Source organism: Poecilia latipinna, unplaced genomic scaffold, assembly GCF_001443285.1.
Source record: "Poecilia latipinna isolate Pla-1442-1.1 unplaced genomic scaffold, P_latipinna-1.0 Scaffold1990, whole genome shotgun sequence".
In the NCBI taxonomy this organism is placed as follows: Eukaryota; Metazoa; Chordata; class Actinopteri; order Cyprinodontiformes; family Poeciliidae; genus Poecilia; species Poecilia latipinna.
Genome location: NW_015114606.1, coordinates 25,240 through 47,807, shown reverse-complemented (window position 1 = coordinate 47,807; position 22,568 = coordinate 25,240). Strand labels below are relative to the sequence as shown.

Here is a 22,568-nt window from a genome sequence, read left to right as displayed (position 1 = left end):
TCTCTCATAAATCTGCCAGGAGTTTGTAAAACATCCAAGAGCTTCGGTAATGAAAGGGGCCAGACAGAAGCAAGGCTGAGACTCCTCTTGAATCCCAAACACTGGAGCGTTGCTTCCTGGTCCCATTAAACTGTGCCAAGGTTAAACAGAGGAAGAGGGCCTCGAGGAAAAACAACCGACAAAACGTGTGGGGAGTTTCTTTGTGTGTGTGTTTCTCCTTGGTTATCTTTGAGCGAGCACCCATGAGGCAAGTGTGCCTTTGGAGATGGAGAGTAAAAGTGAAACGGATGCACTGTAGGCTTATTTCCAGAAGAAAAGTAATACAGTGAGGTTGTACTGAGGTAAAGCAGGTGAAGAAAAGTGTTTATTACTGCGAGATAAGATATGAAAGACAATAAAAGAGCTTAAAGCGAACAGCAGCTGTACAAGCAAGATGTCTTCTGCGTTTTTCTCTGCGTGTCAATCAACAAATGGAAATTAGAGAGCCACTATAGTAGCATCAGTGTGTGTGACTGCCATTCATAATTAAAGGGCCAGTGGTATGTAAAATTGACTTTTCTGAGCTATTTTTGAGTTATTCCCTCATCAAAAACATATCTGAAGTGTGGCCTTGATTCTTTCATGCATGTTTGAGAAATCCAGTAATCTCCCTTGGCAACCACTCAGCTGCGCAAAACACCTGATTAGACATAGCACATAGCTCCGCCTTCGAGGCGCAGCTCCTCCTCAGAGCTGCAGTTTCCATGCTTCTGAGCTTCCGCCTCAGAGTTCCCGTCCCCGGCAAATCCCCAACTCGATTCCTTCAGACTAGCCATCAGCAATTAGCAAACACCTGGTGGAACTGCGTATCAGCTGAGTTCATTATGAGCTACTTCTCAGTGAAATGTGAGTAACAGCGTTATTAAAGAGTTAATAGAAGAGCGAAGTTGCAATGACTTCCTGAAGATGGAGTTTCAGAAAGAGCAGGAGTTTTTAAAGAGACAGAGGCCCAATTTCAAGGTGTTAAAATACAAAGTCAAATTTCTTTTAAGTCATATATTTTGTAGTCGCAGTATTTTTATAACAACTGAAGGTTTCTTGATTGTGCCATAAGATGGCGCTATATGCCTGGAAAATACATAATAGTGTCCCTTTGACAAAATACAGCATTTTTCTCTGTTTTCATTATAGAAATCTTAGTCATTGTCTAAAACTGATTACATTTTTTTAAACTCTTCATTTTGCTTCTTTAATCTGAGGTGATAATTTACACATTTTCAAATATTCTCCTGTAATGAATGCTTTAAATCCAGTTGAATGCAATTAAAATTGCAGCAGACTTGATAAAATTTCACAAAACTGACAACAAAAGAAATGACGATGAAAAAAAAAAGAAAAAACAACTTTGCAGAAATGTGCATGCTAGCTCATCACAGACACACATTCAGACTTACCTCATAGACATTGAACTGGCTCTGTCCTATAGAGAGCTCTCTGTAGCTGGTGCTGAACTCTCCAATAAAGTCATGGCTGCAAGGACAAATGAAGAATGAGAGACGGTTAGGACTGTGGAAAGGCTTCACCACATCACATCTGGTGTTCCTCAGGGCTCTATTCTTGGCCCACTTTCATTTAATATCTACACGATCGCATATTTCAGAGTATTGCATCATTACCTTTGCAGATGATGTCATAATATGAATAAGCACAGGGGCCAGATTTCCTCCAGCATGCAGACAAGACAATGAAAGTCTTGATATGGTCTCTAAAGCTCCTACTTGTAATGTAGTGCAGCATATTGCCTCACCCTTAATGCAATATCTAAATGACTAAACATGACAGCGTCGTTTTAATTCAACGCCACAATTATGCAAAAAAAAAAAAAAAACTAACTAAAAATCCCATTTTGTCAGCAAAGAATATGAGAACTTCACACTGTTCCAGAGTAATTACCTGCCGTCTCGGTCCCAGTCGTAAACCTCGACCTTGATTGTTCTGGTGGGAGAAGCAAATGTAAAACAAAGTTTTTACCTTATTGAGTCGATTTACATCACCAAAAGCAAAAAATTATTTTATTTTTTAGAGAGGCAGAGCCTTCCTGATGCTCATCTTTACTTCAAAATGTTATCTACCTGCCCTTTACTTATTTTTGATAATGTTCTCTTGTCACCTCAAAATGAATCAGTTTCTCTGCGTCGTAATATCTTATGAGGAAATTAGAAAACAAAAATAAAGAACAACCTGAAAGGGCTTGATATGTGATGCCATCGGTCCATCTACCAATATCTCTAACAGAAGAATGGCTTGTAGGGAAGGGCATGGAGGAGAGTGGGGGCAGAAGAATAAAAGAACAAGCAGCAAATTAAACCAGAGAGAGCCCTCTGCACTCAGCTGGAGAGAGTGACGAGCCTCTCGGTTAATTTAGTTAGTCATTTTGACAGAAGAAAGCAGAGACAGATCTCCTGTGTTACGCTGCACAAGTCTATAACTAGACAGGGGACTTTCCAGACTGTGCTCTGAACTCGCACGGAGCCTGTTCTCTAAAGCATCTGAGTGATATCTAATTAGAATCCGAACCCCGGCTGAACTTTTCCGCCTTGCAGAACGAGGATGGAAAATGTAAGTCCTCGTTAGCTGCTGAGGAGAGCCGGATGCGCTTTACAGGGAAAGAAAAAGTCGGGAGCAGGGAGCGGCGACGGTCCAGGCCGACGCTGGTTGAATGGCGCTCCCGGTTTTCATCTCCTTTTCCCTTAAGACGACGACGGGAGGAAAACGTCTCGTCGTTCGGAGCTTTGATGATGCAACATGAAGCTGTGATTGAGTGCATGTGCAGAAAGACAGTCCTCTGTTTTCCAGCTTCAGCTCGCCCTTATCTCCCGTCTCAGGCTGCAGGCTCACGTGTGGCAGCGTTTGTGCGCCGTACATGCAGCTTGCAGAGTCTCCCGCTGATAAGGCATGGAGCAACTCTGCTCCAGCAGTAAGCTTATTGGACCAAACTGAGGATCAATGCTGCTGTCTGTTAGCTCAGCAGAGATAAACCCTGTGGCGGGCTTCTTTGTGCCCTTTTCACTACTAAGCTGCTATAGACACAAGAGGATCTATCCACTTATTTGTTTTCTTAGTTGATAGAGTTGAACTTCCCCTGAGATGTTATGTAACCAAGGAAGCAATGTAACTGAACGCAACTTAACCATTTTCTCATTTTTACTCTCCTTGTTGAAATCAATCACAGCTGGGGAACTTTTGATTAGTAATCAGAGGCACTCTTCGAAATGGGAAGGACAACATGTATAATTGGAGTGGTGGTTTAAAAAAAAAAGATTATGCTGCAGCAATGCAAGATGAATTTATTTCCAAGGATAAAGATTTACTATAAGTTGCATTTGCCGCCACTCTTCCTCGACTGTGAGAGTTTTGATAGCAATCCCTCGGGTACAGACGCTGCGCTCTGTACCTACGAGTTAAGACTCCAAATCCTGTCATTCAGTATATCTTTAACAATAAGTGCCGCTGACAGCTTCTCCATCCTCTGCACTTCCACAGTCTGATTCACAGAAAGCCAAGGAAACCCGTTTCCCAGCAGATGTACGTGTCTGCAATCCTCAACAGGGTCAATTCCAGATTTATGTTTGTACTATTTTGAACAGATCAGATCTTCCGAGCTGTGAGGGTATCAGAGTACAGGTGGGTGAATACAAATACGTGAAAAAAGCAATTCAATTTTTTATATGTAAAAAAAAAAAAAAAACATAAAAAAACCCCTTGCATTCCTTTTCTTTTGTTTCACTGTTATGAGAAATGTTCTAACATAAAATCCCATAATTGCAGCATTTGTTACATTTTAAATTGGTGCCGTTTGCTTTCACACTGCACTAGCAAAGAAATCCAAACTAATTGAAAAACCAATTAGTTGCACCAAGAACCACTGAAGGAAACGGCACAAAAACCTCCAAAGAAGACATGAGCGCACCTTCCTTTTTCTTAAAATGTAAACAAAAATGGCACAACGCCAGATTTGAGTGATTGTCGAATTTATTTTTTGTCTTTGGTAAAAGACCCTGAGCAATTTTTCCCACTAGCATTAGACTCTCAAGCTTGTTCTGGTTGTATTTACCCAGAATACCCTGCACTATAGTTTGCAGAGTTCAACTGTGTCTTCACACCTCCTCCAAACAAATAAGGCTTTCTAGGCCAACGAACCAGAGCTTTATTAAGGCGGACTAAACGGGGCTCGTGGGGAAAAAAGAGGTTAGAATCAGACAGAAGAAAGTTTATTTCCCCGTTTTCACTTGTGGCAATTTTAGGTCTCCTTCACGAGGTGCACCACCGCTTCCATGAAACTGCTGCAAAGTCTCCCCTAAATGTCGTCACCTCGGCAGGATGTTTATGAGAGCTGACAGGAAAGCTCTTGCCTAGAGTCAAATGAGTTTCATCATCATCAGTTTGCCCCTCCCGAAAAATAAAGAGTCCTGCATTAAGAGAAAGCAGCTAATCGCACCATTTAACACTGCGTCTGCACAGCAAACGGTGGTGTAGACAAGGTCTGAAGGACTTAAAAACATTAATAAATACTGCCAGAAAATATTATTACCGCTCACCAATAAGTCTGAAGGATCAATCTGAATGCTAGTTGGTTTCACATAGAGAGCGACAGCAGTCATTATTTCTGCCCCTGTGGTGAAACTGTTAGCAGTATTCACTCGTTCTGCTGGTGATCCCGAATACTTTCCTCCGCTGCTCCTCAACACAATGCAGAACATGCATTTTTCATGTGGCGGGGAGCCCTGTTATTTACTGTCCACTGACATTATTTTTCCAGAGAAACAGAAACAATGTGAGGCACACGTCTCTGGCAGGTGAGCATTATCAGCACTGTCACATAATGACGGCTCTTGTCATTTCTACGTGATCCTAATAATAGCATAAAAAGAGGCTTTTATACAACTATTACGTGGGGGTTGTTTTTATAAACAGAGCCAAAATCCAGTCTGAAGAGGCCATTAGCAGGAACCTGCTGCTCATTAATAAGGGTTCTTAAAACTATTTATTCCTCTAAAGATTTTTGTTTTGTGTGCAGTACTGGGAAAATATGTATTGCTGTTCAAGATGCTTGCAGAAGCAGCGGTCTGGCAGCCATAACCCCAGGGAGGTTTACCTGTCGTAATCCCCGTTGCAGAGAGCTCTCACGGGGATCTTAAAGGCTTGCCACACGGGGTTCAGAGTGTTCTTCACCACCTCGGTCTTGTGGCAGATGGTAAACCTGGAGAGAAAGGACGACAAGAGGAAGGAGGTAAACGTGACCCAGAAACCCAAAGTGAAATCAAGTTACTGAAGAGTAGGGAGGGATTCTGATTGGAGAAGATAAGGATTTTCAATAAATCAATAAATAGTCTTTGTGACCAAAACTGGATGATTTTCACCATAACCAACCCTGACCACTTATCAGATGATATCTTGACAGTTTCGTAATAGAAACACAGCTATTAACAACACTCTTTAGTGTGGATGTTGCAGCTGATGGAAGAAGAATCAAAGTTAGTCGTTTTTATTTTTAGGGACGTCGGACGTTCATTCAGGCTGCTGGTGAAGAGTTCGACTTTGTTGGGTCATTTGAATCGTTTTCGTCTTTGCTGCTATTGCAGTTTTGATCATTTTCATTTTTCCAGCCAAAAGACAAAAAGGAACTACAGAATATCGATTCATGCCAGCCGAGGGGAGATTTTGTTCAAAAGGTGTTGGAGGAACCTGATCGAACTGTTAATATAGAGTAACCCTAAAAAGATAACAGTAAGACATATCTTACATGCTAGATTTGGCAAAGGTGGCAACCTTAGTTAAAATAAGAGCTATTCCAATTGACAGCATCTGCGACAAATTATTTTGTTTCTGTTTTAAATGCTCCCTCCCACACAGAGTGACATCACCTCTGCTTCTAAGTAATTGGATACTGCATTTGTCTTCCTGGGTTTGTTATTCAAATAGTATTTTGTCAACCTCTCTGTGGTATTATAGGATAACTGAAAACTATTGAACTAAGTAAAATATCACACAGAAACAGACCATTTATTGGGTCTGCTACACTTTTTCTGGTTCCTACGAATCTTTTTTGTTTCTATTTTGTTATTTCTCTCAATTTTGAGTAAATAAATTGTTAATATAGATAATAACCAATAAAATTTAATGCAATTCTTGAAATTAGTTTTTAACGTGAGCTCTAAAAATACATTACCTCTACTTTTCCGGATTCAAATGTTCAAAGTACAAAAACAAAGATTCAAGATGAAGTTATGTGATACATTTTTAAGAGAAAAAAAATATCTGTTTCCTTGCTACATTTTCCTTTCTCTCAAGCAAATAATTAATTCAAGTTCCAGACGTTTCCAGCAGGCCACAAAGTAACGCCGATATTTGTTGGAAGTTTTAATATAATAAAAACAACAGCTTCTTACAGCTTTAAATCACATTCAAGTTGCCATGACATTTTTTAAACAACTTTTCCTGTTTCAAAGATTTTTTTACGCCCCCACTCACACACCATCAAGAAGCAGAGAAAGAGGTAATTTCATGAGTCCCTCAGAGCACAAAGTCTTATCTGACTTGTACCACACTGCAGGAAAACAGAGAGCGCCAACAGAGCCGGGTCCAACACGCACACCTGTAAACTCTGTGTGTGCTGCACTTTTCCCCAACACACACAGTATGTTGACATATCCACATGTAATTCACACACGTTTACACGGAAAATCAATAAAAACTATTTCTTTTGCAGGGAGGGGTTCAAAACCCAACATGAAAAGGGGAAAAGAAAGTGAAGGAGGGAACGTGAAAACAGGACGGACGGATGGGAGGAAAACTCACGTGCCGTCTTCGTTGCTCCTGTAGAAAACCAGGAACGGGTCCGACTTGCCAAAGAAATCCTTCTTGTCCAACTTGGTCCCACAGAACTGCATCATCACTGATTCCTTAAACAAAGCAAAGCGTGTCGGATCAACCAGTGGGACTGAAAAGAAATCATTTACAGTAAAAATACATGACGGTAACTGCATGAACTTCAGTGACCTATAAAACCCCAGAAACCACCAGGAGCAGCCATGAAGCTAAAAATGCTAAAAGGATTTTCCAATGATATAGATACAACAGTCATTTAATTGGGTTCATATCTTGTTTACGATCACATCTGAAGTTTTTGGAAGGAAACTGGGACAGTTCCAGTAAAACTGGAAAACTTGGATGTTTAAGACAGTCAGAAAATGCTAATTTAAGCCCAATTTTGACGCTTTAATTAGCTTAAAAAGAATAAAGAAATAAATTTCAGTCATATTTAGGTCTGAACTTTGACTAGGCCATTCTGACACGGGGATGTTTTGATGTGAATCATTCCAATGAAGCTCGAGGTCATCTCCATGGATATAAAAGTTTTTTTGCAGTCTCCAACTGGTTTTCCATACTGCATCTGACCCATTCACCCCTGACCCATGTCATTCATGAAGTTTTCCAGGAATTCCACAGTTTTCCATGTAAACAGAACAAGAAGTTTACTTTTGCCACTTCTTGTGTGCCGAGGCTGCTGCTGGCTGCTTTCCTACAACTTCACTGGTGCATAACAAAAGAAAAGGGCGTCATTTTATTTAACTGTGACAGTCTGAATCCTAAAATTTATTTATTTATTTATTTTTACTGATAACTTGGGAAAAGACGGTTCCTGCTCAGTTATTGAACCCCAGAAGTAATTAAGGGTGTGCTGAGTAAAGAAACTGGGACAGCAAGGATGACAGATGAAAAATAAATAGCACCAGGGAAATACAGGGGGAGGATCAACACATTTTTGACGTAATCCCTTAGAAGAAACCTTATTTATTGATTTGAACAGTGCTTTTCTTTTGTTGTTTTGCATTTGAATAAATAAATTTCACAGTGTGCTATGCAGATGGTAAAGTAACTCAATTTATCATCATTTCAGATAAACTTAACACCAAGAGTGAGGATGTTTGTTTTTGGTTGATTATTTCTTTGTTGGAACAAAGCCTCTTGGCAGTGAGTTGTGTAAAATTGGAAAGGCTCTTTATTTAGGGATAACTAATTATGAAAGTGCCTTTGCAGACTGAGCTGTAGGGATGGTGGGTTCATGCACATGTTCGTTCAATTGGGCTGCAGAAAATAAAGTCTGCTTTTGAGTTAAACCCTGTAAATTCTAGACTAACAGGTAAAAATAGTGCACAAAAATCCATGTAGAACGGCGAAGTCCTAGCGCAAAAATTTGCGTGACAGGTGGACGGAGCCTGGTGCTGCAAGGTTGGAGACCTTGTCTTGTTAGGCGACGGGGCCTGGATAATACCCGTATTAAACGGACTGCGGAGTCCGGCGATGACAGGCGCTTAAATTCCGTAACAAAAGTATGTTTTCTAACCATTTATTCAATGTCACATGCCGTTTTTATTTTGTAAAGCACCTTGAAATGCCTTGCTGCTGAAATGTGCTATACAAATAAAATTTGATTGATTGAGAAAAACAAGATGCAACACAACAAAATGACATTAATATTCAATCGTACAAAGATACAAGTTGAATGACGACTAATCTGCTCATTTGGGAAAGGTTTCTGTTATTTTAGTGTGAATAAACTAGAACGTGTGTGAAAGCAGATCTTAAAAACAGAAAACCTAAAAGGCAAAGAGCTCCAAGAAACCAGTTACTCACTCTGCAGTTATTCAACTCCTCGGCTTTCACAATAATGGTCCCGCACTTCTTCCCTTGAATGCCTCTGCAGACAGACGCACACAAAACATGATTAAAGGTCAAGGGGTTGCAATCGCACACAGACACAGACCTTGATTTGATGTTTACGTGACCTGCGCCCTTCCTCCTGCTGTATAACTCGCCCCTTAACGGCTAAGGACAGAGACGACAATGATTGGAAAGATATCCCGTACTTCCTGAGAGGATTTTCTATCTCCGCGGTCAGCGCAGTGTGTTCACTGGAGGAGCAGTCGAAGGGAACGTCGAGTTTGTTTGATGACAACGAGGAGGGATCCGCAGATATCCAGCATGAGGTCCCAGGCTGGGTGCCAACCTCCTCACAGTAGGATGGGACCTTCCATGTGTGCATTGAAGCCTCAGCATTCGCCTGCCTGCTTGTACACAGGCTGAGAACTTACCGACTTTAGAAAATGTTTCACTTGGGAAAATGACCTGTCATATATTTTTATCTGAGTTGTTGTTGTTGTTTCAGAGGCTTTGGTTTTGATTTTACTCTTGCACATCCAAATAGGGGTTACTGAATTGAAATGTAATACATTTTCCCAGGTATGTTGCTCCCGTCAATAAATAATATGTGCCAAAACACAAATATTACAACATTTGATTGATGCACAGACCAATAAGCACTTTCTTGGTGCAAAATAAATAAATAAATAAATAAAATTAGCAGGTGGTTGTTTCAATTCAGTTCATATGAATCCAAGACAATTTAGCTGAAGAGTCAAAATCATGTAATCCCAGTTGGTTAAAACCCATTTCTCCAATATTGCCAGCAATTCCTCATCCTAAGCAAACCACGGGGAGACCGAGATTATTTACCACTTTGAAAATATATTCAAAGAATATCACTTTCTTCTTTTTACTTTGTTGATTCCCATCTTCCTTTGGCGTTATTGAAATCAAAAGCTTGCAGCTGCTTCACAGTTTGTGTTTGCAGTCATTCAGGGCTTCAGGAACAGAATCTGTGTTTTACAGGTGGGACCAGAAACTGGATTATTACCTGGATCTCATTACCATGATGTTTAAAATTGTTCCCAAACAGGTATAAACGAAGGCTATAACGTTTTGAATAGCAACCCATAACTTCTTTAAGCACTTATACCATTGTCTATAAAGAGAGTTTATTGACAGATTAAAAAGAAATGTTCAAATACCGTTATAAATAGAGCAGCCACTGAAAGCAACAACTTTGGCGAAAGTCGAGCCATAATTTCAATAAACAATCAAAGTGGATTATGAAGTAATTCTATAACAATCAAATCAGTAAATCACGAGTAGTTAAGCACGATTTGGACAAGTGGGAGGCAAAAGCACATATTCTGAGCAAGCTTCCAATCTGACTGTGATGACATCTGCCATGAGAGACCCATCTGGCAGAAATTGACTGAGGCAGTCATTTAAAAAGCCCAGAATTGGGGTCGAAGACCTCTGCGTCACTGTAATTCAAAATCTCCTTTTAGCGCGGCGCAAGGAGCTGGGAGGAACATCCTTTCAAAATGGCAGAATTGTCAGGAATGAAATAGATCCTGGGACCCAGTGAATTGCAAGGAGGAGGGAGTGCTCTATTGTTTCCAGGGAGCTGAGGTCACGTCATTCATATGCATTATGTGTGTAAAGAGGAGGAGGGATACACAGGCTGGAGACAGGAAACAATCCTAGAAAGAACAGTAGCAAAAATAAATAAATAAATAAATAAAAAACATTTCCACACATCAACAATGTTTGATTTCTTTCAATTCTTGAGTCCCACTGATTCATAGCACTAGTTTGATGAAATGAGCAAAACCCACAACAGGACAAATATGAACATCACTTTCTCTGTAGCATAACCATTATAATCGAAATGTTTTAGGAAACTTTTAATCTTCAAAGACCTAAAACGTTCATGCCGTTTAGCAGGAGACTTCCTCCTAAAGCAGGGCTGCTGCCGTTCGAAACATTAACAAAAGCGTGCCCATGGATTATTAATCCCATCTGTTAAATTATTTCCACATCCAGATGGCGGACTGCAATTACAGATGCACCTGGTTCAAAGCTGACACCTGGATGTGACTTTAAAAGGAGGGAAGTGCCACAAAAGTGGCAGTGAGATTCCTACATTGAGCATCAAGCGTTGGTTTGAACTAAAACCCATCAACTTGTCTGAACGATTGGCTCATGTAAGTCACAGTTTTTGGTGTTTTCCTCAATATAAAAATTGTCAGAACATTAAAGAGAATCAGAGATGGCCTCCCAGTTATTTTCTATATATATTAAACATGAACATGGATTGATCCAAAAGGTCTCAAATCTTTCTAATCCATTAATAAAACCCATCTAGTCAGTGATTCTGAAAAAAAACAAGAAACCTAGCCTGCTAATGGAGCCGTCCTCAGACAGCTGAACACGACATAAGCAGAGGATTAAAGCAAATTGGTCTCTTACTGGTGAGGAAAAACAGCAGGAGCTGTTTTGTGGAATAACATGCTAACTGCGTTCCAGGGTGAACAAATCAAAAGCCAATCACTGCAGATTTTAGAATTTCAATGGTGCAAAATTGGCATGTTGGGTTTCAAGTTGGTGGTTCTGGTAAAGAAACGTATGTTTTCCAATTTTGTATTCATCCGATTTAGAAGTTGGACAATTACTAGGGATGCTGCAAGGTGGAGCAACGCATGCCTTCCACCAGAAGATTCAATGTATTTAAATGGGATTTTAAGTCACAGAGCCAATTAGCTCATATTTGCTAAATGAAAGGGTAGTCATTCGTCCAGCAGCCTGTCGTGTTTTTGAGTTAAAAAAATGTTTCAAGTTGACATAAAATGTGAAAATATCACTTATGTGTTATCAAAAGTTTGAAAGATTGATGCTTGAACACCAACTATAAAGTCATTCAAACATTTTTTTTTAAAAACTTAAATAAGCAATGCCTAGCCTGGTGGGGGCACCAGTAAAGCCTGGTGGCCCGCCAGGCTTATAATAGACTGGGGTAAACCCTGGTGTATGCATGTCTACCAGCTCTGGAGACTCACTTGTTTTGCCTGCCATTCTTTGCAAAACTGTCAGTTTGGATGGCAAGCATCTTTTGTCACACATTCCCAACTGGATTTAGTTCTGAACTTGGACTGGACCGTTCAAAAACATCGACTATGCCTTCTAAACCATTCCACTGAATGTCTGACTGTTTAGGGTTGATGTTGAGCAGTAGGACCTAATTGGTGTTTGTTAGGGTTCGTCCTCTATTCAGCTGTTTTTCAGAAACCCAGAAATGTTTTCCTTTCACTGGATTTTCAATGCGGTTTATGTAAGGGGTATGTTGGTGATTAAACCAAGAGGATACACCGTATCTCTAAATTAGACATATTTTAATGTAATCTCCCCACAATTATATGCAAAGGGGAGAAAAAAGAAAACACAATCCCCCACAATCTGTGTCTCTATGACAACCCAGCCGAGCCAGGAACCCCAATGACGGGTCATGGAATGGGATTCCTCCGCTAGTTATATCTTTCCCAAGTCCTCGCCATTCCTCCTCCATATCCGAGACAGCTGAGGTCATTATTCTGGCTGACAGATCCACCTCGAAATGATATGTGGGCAGGAAGCAGAAAGATTGTTCAGCTGTGGGACGAATAATGAATCTCACTGTTTTGCCTTGTTTACATATACGAACTGAGACATTGGCGCGCAAACCCTTCCGGAAAAAAAAAAAAGGAAAGTAATGCACAAACAGGAGTGTGTGTGTGGACTTTTGAAAAAAATTGTTTTTCTAACATAAGATATTTAATGTTATTCTTAAAAATACCGACATTTAATAAATATAAACAGAAAACATACAGGAAAAAAACGAGAAGCTACGCTAAACGTGTAAACACAATCAAAACAAGATAATTGTTTGGCATTTCCTGACACCAAATAATTTTATTTCCCAAAAATGAAAAAAAGAAACTGCCCTAATTTCATAAATTAAATGTATACCTCTATGTAACACACAATACAGCTCTATTTTTGAGAGTAATGTTTCTTTAGTGAGTGGGTGGGGGGGGGATTCCTTTTCATGTAAGAAACGTGAATTTTTTATATAAATGCCAAGTTGCTTTCAAGTAAATTGCTTTCCTCTGTTCAGTTTATAAAACACTCCAAAGTTAAGGAGTGCTTCAGTGACACGTCTAAGCTCTCCTGTGTGTGTGATGGATGTGTGTGAGGAAGTGCTGCGTACGCTCTAATCAAGACGCATGGTTCTGCAATCAGCATCTAGCAAGAGACGGCTAATTAAGTCTGGGCCGTGTCTGGGCTCCGGAGTAACATGCATGCATGTCGTTCTCATTATATTCCTGACCAAGGCAGAGTATCTGAATGAGTGATCAGTTGTCGTTACAATAGCATGAGGATCCATCTATTCTTGGTCATGCCACGACACACGAGCGCAGCCGCTCACACACATTTCCCCCGCCCTGTAAAAGCAGCTCGTAATCATAATTCTCTCCCACAAAAAGACCCCTGACACAAAATCCGTGTCAGAGCAGAAGCATATAGAGGCATTCTTTGTCCTTGTTTTTTTTTTCTTTTTCTTTTATAAATGCTTATAATCAAGCTTCCTTTCACAGCGATCAGCCTTTCCCTGCGTCCTTGTTTCTGAAGCCGTCACCCGCCTTGCTTTCAATAGCTCACCAGAGTTTGTCTTTGACCCTGTGATGAAGCTGCAATAATTATTAACCAGTCCAACTTTGGAAAAGTGTCCCACACCAGAATCCCTTCTGCCAAACATTTACACTCGACACGAACCAGGCAGATAAGTGATGTTCTCCTGGCAACGTCCAAACCCAGATTCCCCCAGGCAGGAAGGCATGAAGGATCGCTCCAGAGAACATTTCTCCACTACTTTAGATCAATGCTTTGTAGTAGACTGGATGCTGTAAGGTTTAGATGAATAGAAACTCACCTTAAATCTTCCTTCTCTCTTCACTTCACCGTTTCTTCCCAAACATCTCTAATTCTTTACCTCCGGAGCGTCGCAATAGCGATTCTTCACCTCCGTTCAAATCCAAACGCTACACTATTTGTTAAAGATTGCTTACTCACTGCGATCACCTATTCCTTTGCTAATGTGTACCAATCTAATTTGTTCTGCTGCTCTGAAAGGCTCTTCTAGCTAAAATTTATTACTACACAAAGCTTACTACTGATAGTTTTTGAGATAATTTGTACTGTCATCACATAGCAATGACTGTACAGAAAGCTTGTGATGCTCTGTACCTCCTCATCCATCCAGCTCTGTAATCATACATATATCACTTATTGGTTGAATTGCTGATGTCCCCAACTGCTCAACTGTGCAATCCAACAATTTACATTTACGACCGAGTGTCACTGTCCTCTGAAAATATTGTACGGGACTAAATAATGCCACGTACTTCATCTGAACACATCACAACCCATTGCTGTTCCTCCTCCCTCAGAGTCAAAGAGAGAGAGAGAGCGCCACACTCTTCTGCAGATGACCTCCTCCATGGACGACGATGTTACAATTTCCATCCAGGAGTTCGTAGCCATTTGACAGTCTTATAATTATATATACAAATGCATGTAATTTGTTGCCACGTCAGACGGGTATCAGAGATGTTCATGTCTCCAGTAGATACAAAAAAAACAAACAAAAAAAAAAAACGGATAACGAAAGCTAAGCAAAATATCAACAAGTCTTTTGGAGTGCATTTCTGCATAAAAAAGGGGCAACAAACTTCTGACCTATTATGCAGAGTTCTGGGTGAAATACATTTACCATCTTGTGTCGCCAGAAGTAGAGGTGGACGTCTATCTGCAAACAAAATGATGCAAATTTTGTCTAAATCAACGAGAGCCAATTTGAGCACTTTGAATGAAGTATGTGCAAGCCCTAAATTCCCTTTTAGCTTGTTTCTGATAACTCTTTGATCTAGTTGACTTGTGAAATTCTTATATCACAAGAATAAAGTGATCTAACACCGACAGACATAATTGCTTTCCCTTTTGAATACTTTTAGTAGAATGCAGGAAGTTACTTTGAATCCTAAGTTGTCAAAGCACGTACAAAATGTGACCCTGGTGAGTACGAGCTGAACCATGGTTGACGGGAAATGTTCTGCGGCAGAAGGTACAAATTAGTGTCACAAAAAGTTGTGTGTGAAATGACGAACACTGCAAGGGCACAAAATGAGCACCACCTCTTATTTAAAAAGAATCAGACGATCAGATACAGATTAGTCGCCTGTTGCAACAGCCCTGGAGAAACATTAGACAATCTCCTGCAATGGTATCAAACAGTCTGTCTGCACTGATGTGAAATTACATGGGTGGCCTGCCAAATGTTTGAAGTGGCTGACACAGCAGGGCACATGGCCCCGACTTCTGGCTTCCCTACTGGTGGAGTCGTTCCTGGCAGCGTTTCAGAGTCAGGTGGCGTCTTATGCTGCTGCTGCGATGGACTTACACCTGTTTTTACCTTTTGCATTTTTTTTTTTTTTTGGGGCAAAGCAGAGATATGGGCTTTCTTTCTTATTTTTTTTAAAGACCGTCCTTTTATATCTGCCTGCGATCAACAACAAAAATAAACTCACGGTCAAAATGTCACAGCAACGGAAAATCTGAGACCACGAAGCAAGTGTGTCGTCATTAAAAAGGCAGTTTGAGTCTAAAGTGAAGAAATGTAGCACATTTGGTGAAAAATCAAATTCCGTCACGTTTTTGACATGTGACTGTTGATATTGCTGAGGATTGTAAAACGTAGAACGAATTGTATTGCGTCAACAACATACATTGACACAATACAACTAACTTTTCAACTTTTGTAGAAAGGTTGTAGCTCTTTTCTAGAGCTTTTAAAAATTTTTTTAAAGATATGCTAATAAAGTTTACTGCTCTTTAAACACTAACTGTCAAAGGTGTTCATATAACTATCAGTTTAGTTACAGATGGAGTCATTTTGTGCATTTTAAAGTGAATACACCTTCACCAGCGCGGACAGAGCATGTGCGTAGTGTTGAATTAAGATTAATTAATGTACTTTTTGGGTCTTTTTTTAAACAATATTTGAGCAACAATGTCACTGGCCACCTGAGCAGATAACCTGACTATTAGTAAATCAAAAACTCAAATTAATGTCAGATTTTAATTTTTTAAATGTAGTAGCATTTCTGTTTGAAATAGGAATCGGTAGCATTTCTGTTTGAAATAAATTTGATTCATTTAGGTTTGACATTTTTGTGTAAAAACCCTCAAACTATGGTGGTTTCACTAACAGTTGTCATGCGTTGGCAGCAGAGTGCAGCGAGACACTTCACCCAGTGTGTCCTGTCTTTTGTCTTCCGTTGGTCTCTTTCTCTCTCTCTCTCTCTCTCTCACACACACACCTCAAGCCCTACTGGATTTTGATTGAACAATGTAATTAGTTATAATTAGCCCTTATTAAAATTGTTAAAGAGCCTCCCCCTGTGACTCTGGCTGCAGGTGAGCGTCTGCAGAAGTCTAACAGACACGTCTATACAGACACGATGCCTGTGAAATGACAACTGCAACAGCTGTTGGGCTCCGTGTCTCAGTTTCTTCTGTTTCTGCACAAATCAAACTTGAATTTAATAAACTCATTTGATTCAGTTTTTTTCTCTCTCTCTCTCACCAGCAGTAAGTGACATGAGAAACGCAACGTAAATGTTTCCGACTTTGATATTTTACTTTTTCGTACTTTGCCTCCCTGTCAAGATGCATAATTATAAGACTGTCATACATAGCACGATTAGCAGGGTTTTTGGAGAAACAAAAGCAGTCAGTAGTAGCAGACAGCTAAATTGGAACAAAAGAAGATAAGATGAATGCAATAAGATATCAAAATCTGAATTTTAAATAGAAATGAGGCGTAATATTGAAGCCAACATTTTTGAAAAGCCACTTTAATTCTCTGGCCAACCATAAACTGCATTAATGCTGGGTGACATCTTCAACTCCAAAGCAAAAATGGCCTGCATAAAAAAAAAATTAAAAAAAAATCAAGCCATGCATGCTAAAAACACATTTCATATGTTTGATTCTCTTACTGTAAGGCAGTTTAAGATGTTTGTTGAATGTCTGAAATTGGTTGTTGGATTTCATGCCACTGATAAACTCATATAATTGTGAAATGAAATGAGAAAGATGAGTAGTTTATTTTACAAACAAAAAACAAAAAGTGTGCTTCCTTCCTTTACTCTAACAGCTCTAAATAAAGTCTTGCTGAATTGCCGTCAGATGTCACCAAATTAACAAGAGGAACATTAAAGAAGCAGTCAAGATGCTCATGATAACTTTGGAAAAGTCCAACAAAAAAGGTGTGCACAATTTTAAGTTTACGTTTTAAGCCCCTCCTTTGTTTTACTAATTCAGCGTCATAAATTATGATTGATTGTGAGGAGGAGAGAGGTTTGCTGGAAGCATCCATCAGGGACGCCACATGTTGCACTCTGAACCTGTAACTCCTTCAGCAAAACGAAGTTACGATCAACTCTAAGCTTTAAGTGAGCAACTAAGCTCAAATAAGCTCAAATTAAAACAAAGGCAATTTCTAGATGAGAGCAAATTACTCCTGATGAAGCTCATTTAGCGTTTTGTTTGTCAGTAATCAAAAACAAAGATTCTCTGACAACACACTCAGACAAATTACAAACAACGAGGAGTTGAAGTCTGCTCTCCAGAGTGAAGGGTAAAATAATTTACTTCTCCATGAATGTGTTTACATCAAGTACCATCAGCATGGGATGGTACTTGATGGGAGATTTTCCTTCAATTTCCAGCTTCGAATAACCTTATTAAGCTTGATGTACCAGAGGTCACCGTGACGCAGGAAGTGCCAGAAGTTTCCATGGTGCATCTCACTCTCTCACAAGCTTGTGCAATTTCATTTTGACTCGCTGTTGCGGTGCATTATGGGAAATGAGTTCCATAACCAACATAATGGCAGACGATTAATAACAGATATTAAAATGATCTCACAAGCCTTGAGCTTCACATGTTTGATTAGAAGAGATTGTGCAGACAACCCTCTGCCTTTAGGAGCCAACTTTGTAGAATGAAGAAAGACTAATTGCTGTCCGAAATGAGAGATTAGTAAAATGAAAGTCCTTGATGCTCGTTAGCATATGACTGTTCTTAGCTAACATCAGTTGTAGCTGTCATTACATTTCTGTGTGTCAACATAAACTGCTTATGCAATACATGGCATGTAAGTTTAATCATTTAAAAAGGTTCTGCATCATTTACACAAATTTCAAGTTGAATGTCTTTTCCTTCTCATCTAATCTGTTAGAAATCACCCTATATAAAATGACATTTAAATCAATAAGGTCACATTAAAAACTAACATTTTATCGCCTCATATTAAGTTGTGTTACATTTTACATTTAATCTAGCTGAAAACATTTTACTTCAAGACGGTTAAATTGAACATAGATTCCATCCAAATTTAATTCCCTACAATTATATGTACATTTAACAGCTTCCAACACACTTTATTCTTATTTCACAGAATTTAATACTTTAGTCCAATTCTGTGAACATTGACTTGAAACTGATGAATCCAATCAGAATCAAATTTTAAATCTGTGTATACAATTCAGCACAATCACACTGATTGCATTTAATTACAATTTGATTTACTTCTTCCGATTCCATAATTAATGATGATTAGTTCCACAATGTAGCAGCACTGAAACTCCATATATTGACTGAATGCTTTTTATTAACATTAAAGTTTAGAACATTAATGTACAAAAAAGGGCATTTAGCACCATAAGAATCTGATACCAGCACAGGACGCAAAGTAAGTGCCACTAAAACAATAAGTGTTCAGTTTTGATTGCAAAAAAGAAAATAAAAAAAAACATCTATATTTGTATCAAGTATGTGTATGCAAGTGCATATTTTTAATTAGCAGCTTCTGTAACTCTGCACTTTTTACGTCAGTTTCCCCAGAAACAGCAGCCAAGAACACAACGCGCTGAAAAAAAAGTCCAATTATAGAACATCATCAGAACTCGGTGTTCTTCTCGCAGAAATTAATGTGCACAAACTAGATCTCGAAAAAGGTCTATGTCCCTGATAAAACAGGAACATTTCCAGCCACTTTCTCATCACACTGACGATGGAATCACGGATGAACTCCTCTCAACGAGTCACCTTGTTGTTCTTTGTGTCGAACATTAAAGCGAATGAACATGTACATTCTGCTGCCAAGTAAGAATGAAAGCTGGGATGAAATCCAATATGCTTTGGAGGTTTTCTTCTTTCACAGGTAAAGTGTGATTGACAGACTCTTCTGATGTTGCATACAGTAACCATCAATCACCTATGGTGAGACTAGAACTGGTGTTGACGTTTCCTGCTAAATCGACTCACCCAAGAGGCTTTTCCAAGCGACTGCCCAGCGATCCAACCACCTCTCCCAGGGTGCAGTAGGCCTGGCCCAGGAAGTCCTGTGGAATCAAAGAGCAAGTGAATATTATTGACATGAATCGCACAAACATGCAAACACAGATGGCATTTTATCAGAAATTAAAAATGTTATTTCAACAATTCAGCACAAAAATTAAAAAACAAATCTTAAATGGATTTTAGGATACAATGCCCCTCTTTTGGTACATTTTTTCCTTCCACTCAACTTTCTGGTTCACTCTCAGCGCCCGAGTTTTGCTGCTTTCCCTAAATAGAGCATCAATAACTGTGTGTTGAATAACTATTATAAAAACAAATGACATAACAATATCACTCACTGTGTAATGAAACCAGATATGGTATGAGATGCACTTTCTGAACTGAACTACTGACATAAATTTTCTTCTCTAGTTCTACATTCTAATTTATGGAAACGTACCCAGTACCGTACCAAATATAAATATGGACATTGTGCCATATATATATTTAGGAGTCTTATCTTAATTTCACATTTGTGGCTTTCATGGAATCAAAAGTTTTAAAATGCAAAATTGTCTCATTTCTCTTTCTTAAACCAAGAGGTGAAGCCATTTGTCATTTTAGTGAAACGCGTCTAATTTTAGCTCAGAACAGCTCTGAGCAAAACCAACATAATGGTCTCATTTGCTATACTCATTAGCATCTCCTCTCAGCTTTTTTATTTTATTTTTGGATATCTATCATCAGAAGAACAATTTCTTACATTTTCTAGATAAAATAAAAACACATCTGCAAATGTGTTTTATGATATTTTTTCCCTTCTGTCTTTGAAGAGAAAATAACAAGCCGCAAAAGAACCGCGGCAGCTGCCAGCAGGGGGTCCATCAGAGGACCGGCTGTGTGCTGATAATGGCTAATTACAACAAATAGCAGAAACTGGTTGGGGAAATAAAGTTAAAAGAAAAGCTATTTCAACTCCAATCATCTACATAACACTGATATATAAAGCAAAGAAAGTTCAAAAGAATGAACACTGCAACATGAAAAAAAAAAGAAGAAAAACTTGTACGAACAAATAAAGTAACTTTGGTAGAAAGTACCACCTTTAACTTAGAGACCATGTTTCTCTAAAGTACTTGCATCTGTCAGTTAAGCTTTGAAAAACAACATTTTACATTTGTACCAATCTATTTCATAGCTATAAGAAATTAAAACGTAATTATTTAGAAATGTTACTGATTTGTTCACAGATGTTTTTCTATTTTTATTGCTTTTATCGATTCACCATGATCAACACTTTTTGGCGTCTTGGACAAAAAAAAAAAAAACAATCTGAAATGTCAAACTGAAAATTGGTTCCTACAAAAGTGACAAATAAAACCTACATCAACAACAAAGATCCAGCCAAATGGTGTTAGTAGTGTCACAATGTGTGGACCAGAGATCATCTGAGTGTGTCTCAAGTGATCCTTACATAAAAATTTTGGTGTTTAGAACATTGATCCATTGGTTAATCAGTATTCCTGGCTACTATTAGCAGCATGAAGACAAAAGAAAACATCTAAAGTATAAGTCAGGGGATGAATAAAAAAAAACATCCTGTGGAGTTCTTTAGATGGTCCCAACTTTCTCTAATAGTAATATATTTTTTGTATACATTGTTAATATTTAAGATCACAGCACTTTGGGACAGATTTAAAAAAAAATAATACTGGTACGTTCAGCAGCTTCGCTGTTGAGCTGTTCCATCTGGTTTTTCACAGCAACTGGCTTTCCTTGTTCAGTGCTGCGAATATGGTGAGCGTACCAAGTTCAAGTAGTGCATTCGCCTCCAGCTTGCAAATCTCAGAGGTCACGACACGGATCAACATAGCCATCTGCAGTCTATGATTTCTAACTTGCAGTCTGTTAGCGCAGAAGGCACCTCGCCGGTCTGAAGGCAGCAAAACCCAAACCAGGAGGCTACAGAACGAGACGGTCAGGATTTCTAGGAGAAAACATTATGTTTCTCTCGATGAAATAAAGGTGCAACGAAAAGTCAGAACACACTAGTAATGACTACCAGAGAAAAACATCAGAATAAAGTATTGAAACTCTGCAACCAACAGAGGATCTGCTTGTATTTCATATCCATCTTCAATCATGGGTGCAAACTATGTTTCAATCAGCGCAGCATGTTTCATTTCCTTCATGTGGATATCAGACTAGTTCTCACACAGTTATGACTGAGACAGCCCCGCAGACTGTACTTCCTAAGATAAAACACACCATCTAAAGCTCCCTGGCTTTCCCTCTGGGATCTGCATCAAGGCTGTAAAGACGGTAAGCTGCCTCTGAGTCAATGTTCGTGTCTCCACTTATATGAGGTTATTGATTTTAGACCAGCGAGGCAAAACGAGCAAGGGAAGAGAGAAGATCGCCAAATGGGTAAGACTAAAGAAATAAACGAGAACAGAGAGGGAAAAAAAGGTTTACAAAAGGCCAAGTTATGAGGAAACATTCCGATATCGCTAAGTGGTGGGGATTTACAGCATCACCATGCAATCTATTAAATCGCTTTTCATATTTGGGCACGCACACTGACGTATGTTTGTGGTTGTGAGGGGATTATGAGGTAAACCAACAGAGAAGTGAATAAATCTGAAAAGTGTTGTGGCAGTGGGGTTGTTGTCCTGCTGTAAGGAGTGAACTAACCCAGTTTTAAACGTCCACTAAAGCAATTTTTTTAATTTGTTGTTTCCGGTAAACTCTGTATTTAGTTCTTTACTTTTCTTGTCTATTACATTTAAACCAAAGAAGCCAGGATGTCATCTGCATATCATCAAATCCATTACTCTGTCCTGATTGACCTCTTTGTGTTTTTTTCAATTCCAGAATAACATAATATGATTTTTAGTTTATTCAAAGTCACATTTATCCGACAAAAGCCCTTCACCATACACCCAATTCACCTCTTTTTAAAAACATCTATGTGTAGCAGCAGGACAGTGACAGATTGCCTCAAAGTGGAAGAGAAACCTCTAAGCCCATAAAACAAAGCTAACCAATATGAAAGCCCCCTTGTGGATTCCTGCTACTGAAGACATATGATGGTGCAATATAGCAACCTGCAGAGAGGAAAACCTGCATCATCCTGGCTTAAGGTGATGAAAACTCTTTTAATTGTCATGCAATTCTTGATGCAAACACAGTCATAAATATTTCTGCATTTAAGGCAGGTGAATACTTCAAAAGCCACGTCTCAGAATACTGTCGACTTTCAGAGAATGTGCGGACTTTGTGAAGTCCGTCATAAGCCTGTGGTTGTCTGGGCTACCAAAAAGAAAAAGAATTAAAAATTAACTGTATGTATAAAAACACAGAAAGCCCCAAATGAATATGAAAATGCATGCACAACATGCAGCAGACTCGACCGCAACTTGTGGATGTTAGTGAAA

General features: G+C 39.1%; 1 protein-coding gene across 1 annotated transcript in view; it reads right to left on the bottom strand.

The window, feature by feature from the left end:
- Window positions 1-22,568, bottom strand: part of LOC106935627 (copine-8) — a 49,258-nt gene that overhangs the window by 14,783 nt on the left and 11,907 nt on the right. The window contains exons 5-10 of the mRNA XM_015016180.1: window positions 19,117-19,193; window positions 8,677-8,740; window positions 6,838-6,941; window positions 5,135-5,239; window positions 1,933-1,974; window positions 1,434-1,509 (exon numbers count right to left, since the gene is read on the bottom strand). Of these exons, the coding sequence (XP_014871666.1) occupies window positions 1,434-1,509; window positions 1,933-1,974; window positions 5,135-5,239; window positions 6,838-6,941; window positions 8,677-8,740; window positions 19,117-19,193 (468 nt within the window). The remainder of the gene's footprint in view (window positions 1-1,433; window positions 1,510-1,932; window positions 1,975-5,134; window positions 5,240-6,837; window positions 6,942-8,676; window positions 8,741-19,116; window positions 19,194-22,568) is intronic.